The sequence below is a fragment of the Ictalurus furcatus genome, chromosome 12, assembly GCF_023375685.1.
Source record: "Ictalurus furcatus strain D&B chromosome 12, Billie_1.0, whole genome shotgun sequence".
Lineage (NCBI taxonomy): Eukaryota > Metazoa > Chordata > Actinopteri > Siluriformes > Ictaluridae > Ictalurus > Ictalurus furcatus.
Genome location: NC_071266.1, coordinates 6,387,666 through 6,393,665, shown reverse-complemented (window position 1 = coordinate 6,393,665; position 6,000 = coordinate 6,387,666). Strand labels below are relative to the sequence as shown.

The window sequence follows — 6,000 nt, the reverse complement described above, 5'->3', positions numbered from 1 at the left end:
TGTGAGACTAGGTTGGTATGACTCTCTCTCTCTCTCTCTCTCTCTCTCTCTCTCTCTCTCTATATATATATATATATATATGTGTGTGTGTGTGTGTGTGTGTGTTTAAAAAAAAAAATTACATAAATAAAAACATAATCATTGATATGGTTGATCAACTTTCTGTGAGATGTTGATTTAGTATTTTTGGAAGGAATCAGCTGTGTCAACAGGAGGTAAACCAGTAAAGTCTTCAGGGTGGAGGGCTTTATTCACCCATGAATGACACCCTGTGCTTTTTAACTCTTTCTATTTACATTTAATGTTCACGTGGCAAGTTAGTTCCTGTTATCGCTTACACTACAAACAGTTGCTCCCTCATCGGCAAGTTAATAAGCGTAAGTTAACAAACTCGTCTGTCCTGAAAACTTTAGACGAATCGACAAAGCACTGTCATAGTTATAAAGCGCTGAGACCCGCGACTCCTTTCAGAAAAGTTACATAAGCGTAATAACTCCCCTAACAAAAAACTTCACCGCGTCAACGATTATACATTTTCGTTGTTTAACAACAACACATTGTATAAGCCGTTACTATAGAAACAATAATGGATTAAAACAAGGGAATTAATATAAATCTTATGTTGCAGCTGGAACTACTGTCTGAGCTGTGTGGTTATATAAAATTATTCCACACATTCTGACCAATCAGAATCGAGAATGTGTTCTCTGAAAGAATGACCAAAGCTTACAGCAATCAGCCATAACATTAAAACCACTGACAGGTGACGTGAATAACAATAACCGTGGCACCTGTCAGGGGGTGGGATATATTAGGCAGTAAGTGGACAGTCAGTTCTCGAAGGTGATGTGTTGGAGGCAGGAAAAATGGGCAAGCGTAAGGATCTGAGCGACTGTGACAAGGCCCAAATTGTGATGGTTAGACGACTGGGTCAGAGCATCTCCAAAACAGCCGGTCTTGTGGGGTGTTCCAGGTATGCAGTGGTTAGTACATACCAAAGGTGGTCCAAGGAAAGGCAACAGGGTCATGTGTACCCAAGGCTCATTGATGTGTGTGTGGAGTGAAAGCTAGTCCGTCTGGGCCGATCCCACAGAAGAGCTATTGTAGCATAAATTGCTGAAAAGGCTAATGTTGGCTACGATGTAAAGGTGTCAGAACACACATCACAGCTTGCCGTGTACGGGCCTGCGTAGCCACAGACCGGTCAGAGTGAATGAATCACATCGAAGTTAGAGTGAATGGTCTGATGAATCACGTTTTCTTTTACATCATGCTCTGGTCGATGTTCTGCTGGGAAACCTTCTGTCCTGGCATTCATGTGGATATTACTTTGACATGTAACACCTTCCTAAACATTGTTGCAGACCAAGTACACCCCTTCATGGTAATAGTATTCCCTAATTTTGCCTGTATTTCCTCATTCCTCATGCTAAATTAATAAATGTAAATGTCCATGTAACAGCAGTGGCCTCTTTCAGCAGCATAATGCACCCTTCTACACTGCAAAAAAATGTTCAGGAACGGTTTGAGGAACATGACCAAGAGTTCAAGGTCTTGACTTGGCCTCCAAATTCCTCAGATCTCAATCCGAGCATCTGTGGGATGTGCTGGACAAACAAGTCCATGGAGGCCCCACCTCGCAACACACAGGACTTAAAGGATCTGTGGGACCTACACAATATTAGGCAGGGTTCACAAACTTTCAAGCACCACCGTATGTGTAATGTGAATGGCTCTTCTCAACTCTCTCCGACTCATATAAGTGTCTAATGAGGAGTCCCTACAGGTCAGAGAGTAGGTGCTGTGTATCGACGTCAAACAGATCAATTCTCCTTTAATCAGAGTGACTAGAGGGTTCGTCTCTTGTTCAAACACACACACTCCACTTCGGGGGATTTTTTTTATCCCCCAAATCTCCCGAAGGCTTTAAGCTAATAAAACTGGTGGATCTCATTTGTGTTTAACTTCATTTGCTTCTATTTGTTTTTCTTTGCTTCAGCGGTTTGTTGTGTCTGTGTGCGTCTGGGGGACCACAACCATTTTACAAGGACGGGCTTCTGTTATTAGAGTCTCGTAGTTTTTACACAATATAGCCAGGTAGTACGACAGCGTTTCAGAGCCACTGTTTAAAAAAAAAATGAAAACACAAGATTTCGAGAATAAAGATAATATATCATAATATATATCGATAAAATATCGTAATATATAATATTTTGAGACAAAAAGATGCAATGTGTATTTTCTCTAGAAATATTATGACTTTATTGTGGAAATATTGTGGAATATGATTATTCTCATAATCTTATATATTATGACTTTTTCCTTATTATTTCCTTATTATTAAGTGCTATTTCTTTACCCTTGAAATGCTGCAACATTTTTTTCTTCCTTGTGATAGTTTTACTAAATTCTCAAAATATCGCACGTTTTTTCTCATAATATCATATTTTATGGCTTTTTTCTCCTTATAATATTAAGATTTTATTCTCAAAATATTAGGACTTTATTCTACAAAAAAAATTTTTTAAAAAAGACAACATTATTCTTAAAATCCTGTATCTTTATTTTTTAAACAGTGGCCTTATCATGAGGACGTGCCTACAATTTTTTTTTTTAAATCTATTAAAGAACAACGTCCCATTTATTTATAATTTTTTAAAAACCCATTTCCAGTTACATTCAATGTTGTGAAACATTGATGCATGAATCAATCATGAAACAATCCATGATGCAGTTTTTTTTTTTTTTTTTTTTGTCAGCTCTCACCTGTAACATGCAGCTCGTCTCCTTTCACATCGATCTTCAGAAAGATTCGCCCCCGCCGTTCCGTGTGGTCCATCCCACACAGGCTTGGCACATTGAGCACACACTGCTTATGGACGTTCATATCGCATGCTGCACACACACACACATGGATTTTCTTTTTACATTTGAAATATTTTACTCTGTCGCTATATTACATATATAAAATAATCGCTTTTGTTGCTAAAATGTTAAAAAAAATAAAACACAATTGGACATGCGGGTATAGTAAAATAAACAACAGCACTGTGTAATACCACTGCAATTTCCTAACACTAATTAAAAAAATAAGACTGGCATGTTATACCGTTTATCTGGTAATAGTTACATTTAATGCTGTGGGACATCTGCAAATCAAGTTAGTTCAATTATCACTTAGCCTCAAGTGATATCACACACAAATACATCCGTGTGGTATAAACAGTTTGGATTGCCTTAGATTAGGTTTCCCATTGGAGTTCATTTTTGAGAGCGAATAAATGGATGTGAAATCAGAGCAGAAATATATCGTCGTACTGTAAGTGTACTCACTATCACATTTCATGCCCTGGTGGATGAGGCCGTACAGCAGCGAGCCACAGTGATCACAAAATGTCGGGCTGCCATACGTGTGGATCTTAAATTTGTGCTTGCTTCTTGGATCCTGTAGAGATAGAGATGTGATTTAAGTACGTGCTTATTTTCCAATAACAGTACATAATGGAGTGTTTTATTGCTCTTATACCACAGCAAACACGAACAATTTACAATTTATTACAAAAAGAAAATCATACTGTTTTTAAAAAAAAATCAATTTCTAGTTGCACTTAATGTTAAGGAATATCCACAGAACAAGTTCGTCCCTGTAATCCCTCGTTTCTCTCTCTTGAAGTTAATAGGACAAAACAACAACAACAACAACATGTTACCGAGAACCCGGAAAGCCCTCTGCCCTGAAGGCTTTTTCATGTTGGAAAGCATACTGACTGTTACAGAGCACTGACACTGTAGACTCCTTCTAAAAATACCAAATGAACGTTACCTTACCGAAAATTCCCCCGTATCGACGATGACACAATCATATACCGTATCTTGTGGTGCCGTTATAGGAATTAAAACATCTCTGGGTGAAAGGGAATGCAATTACTCACTCTCTATCTCTCTCCTGTCAATCACAGGCCCACTAGCCAATCACGGGCATCTACGAGCTCATGTATGTGGAAGGCGGCAGATAAGGCTTTCTTCTGAGTGTGTTACGTTGTCCTCTGATGCAGGAGCTCAAAACGATGCAGTTGGGAGAGTTAGGTAGTGGATGGGAATGAAGATGGTGGGGTGGGTGGAATTATAGTATATTAAATGACAGATTTGTCATTTAAATGACTAACCATTACAGATGTAAATAACTATACCACTGTCTTGATGGCACGATGTCCATTTTTGAAGATGTACTGTGAGTTTTGGGAAAATGGCACCAGACTGGATCAAAGATTGCCTTTTATAGGGTGTGTGTCAAAATAAAACTACACACCACCTTACTGAATCTAGTCCACTATCCATTCATCCATTATCTGTACCATTTATCCAGAGTCACTGGGGAGCCCGAAGCCTTCCCCAGTCCATCGCAGGGCACAATTGTACACACTACGAATAATTTATAAATGCCAATCAGCCTACATCTCATGTGTTTGGACTGGGGGAGGAAACTGGAGTAACCAGAGGAAAACCCTGAAGCACAGGGAGGGAACATGCAAGCTCTGTGCACACGGGGCAGGAGACGGGATTTGAACCCCCAACGTCGGAGGTGCGAGGCAAACATGCTAAACAGTGAGCCACCATGACCCCCTTTTATTCCACTAGTATAGATAGCATAGGTATTTTTAATCGTCTTGTATATGGAGAAACATTTGGCAGTGGAGGAGAGTAGTTCATAAGTTCATCAATTCTACTCCTTAATCCAGTCTGAAATCTAAAGTGGTGTAATTTAGCCCGTTCACTTCCTTCGATCCTTAACAGTGCGTAACAGTACAGTAGCTTCATCCTGACACAATCAAGAGAAGATGGCAGAAGGGTTTTCACTCTAATTAAAGTGTCTAAATGAAAAGCAGGCATTAGCGGAATTGCAGCCCAACAGTAACAAAGTAGTACATCACAATTTGGTACAAAGTATAAAAATCTGAAATGAACGTGAAGCAAGTTTGTTCATGTCATCACTTATGATATAGCAGCTATATACAGCATTCGCTCCTTCACCAGCCTCTCTTTTGTGTTCTCTCTCTTGAAGGTAATAAGAAAAAAACGTTTCCTATGTTTGAAAACGTAAAGCTGCAGTTTTACAAAGCACTCACACTGCAGGCTCCTTCCAAAAATACAAACATTTACATTTCCTCATGTCTTTGAAGTTGTACAAGTCCCTGTGTTGGCTGTTAGTATGGAAACCATGATGTATTATAACAAGCGCATTAATATACACTATTATCAGAGATGCTTTTATAGAGAACTAATCAACACCTTCTGACCAATCAGAATTGAGAATTCAGTAGTGTTGTAAATGGTAAATGGCGCACTTAGATAGCGCTTTTATCCAAAGCGCTTTACACTGTGTCTCATTCACCCACTCACACACCAATGGTAGCAGAGCTGCCATGCAAGGCGCTAACTTGCCATCGGGAGCAATTTGGGGTTCAGTGTCTTGCCCAAGGACACTTACATGTGGAGTCATGTGGGCCGGGAATCGAATTACGAATTACGAACCAACCCTACGATTAGTGGACAACCCGCTCTACCACCTGAGCCACAACCACCCCTTGTTGTGGTATAAAGCTGAGCAAACTACTGAAGTCCTGCTATTGTTAAGTTAGTGGTGTACGTATATCACTAACTGTGAATCCATCTAGCTGTTTTTATGTGATTTTTATAAAAATCAAGGCTATACCACAAACGATATTTTGCGCTTTAGTAAAATTGGAAGGAGATCAAGATGTTAGAGTTGTGAAGATAATTTTGCACTGAACGTTTTAGCAACAAACAATATAGTAAGTAATAAAATCAAAATGTAGCTGTGAACTAAATCAAACCTTTTTAAAAAAATCTTTTTTTTTTAAAAAAGCTATTCATTATCTGGGGATTAATTCGTCATATTAATCACGATACATATCTGTCTTTTAAGCTGAAGAGTGTTGTAGAATTTCCTCAGAAACCTTGAGACGAGGACATGTTCCG

At 39.0% G+C, this 6,000-nt stretch overlaps 2 protein-coding genes across 2 annotated transcripts in view; one reads left to right on the top strand and one right to left on the bottom strand.

Moving 5' to 3' along the window:
• Positions 1 to 6,000, top strand: part of LOC128615330 (axin-2-like) — a 308,706-nt gene that overhangs the window by 4,843 nt on the left and 297,863 nt on the right. The window lies entirely within an intron of this gene.
• The window catches only part of prkcaa (protein kinase C, alpha, a), a 193,874-nt gene that overhangs the window by 62,478 nt on the left and 125,396 nt on the right, over positions 1 to 6,000 (bottom strand). Inside the window, exons 4-5 of the mRNA XM_053637310.1 lie at positions 3,334 to 3,445; positions 2,767 to 2,895 (exon numbers count right to left, since the gene is read on the bottom strand). Of these exons, the coding sequence (XP_053493285.1) occupies positions 2,767 to 2,895; positions 3,334 to 3,445 (241 nt within the window). The remainder of the gene's footprint in view (positions 1 to 2,766; positions 2,896 to 3,333; positions 3,446 to 6,000) is intronic.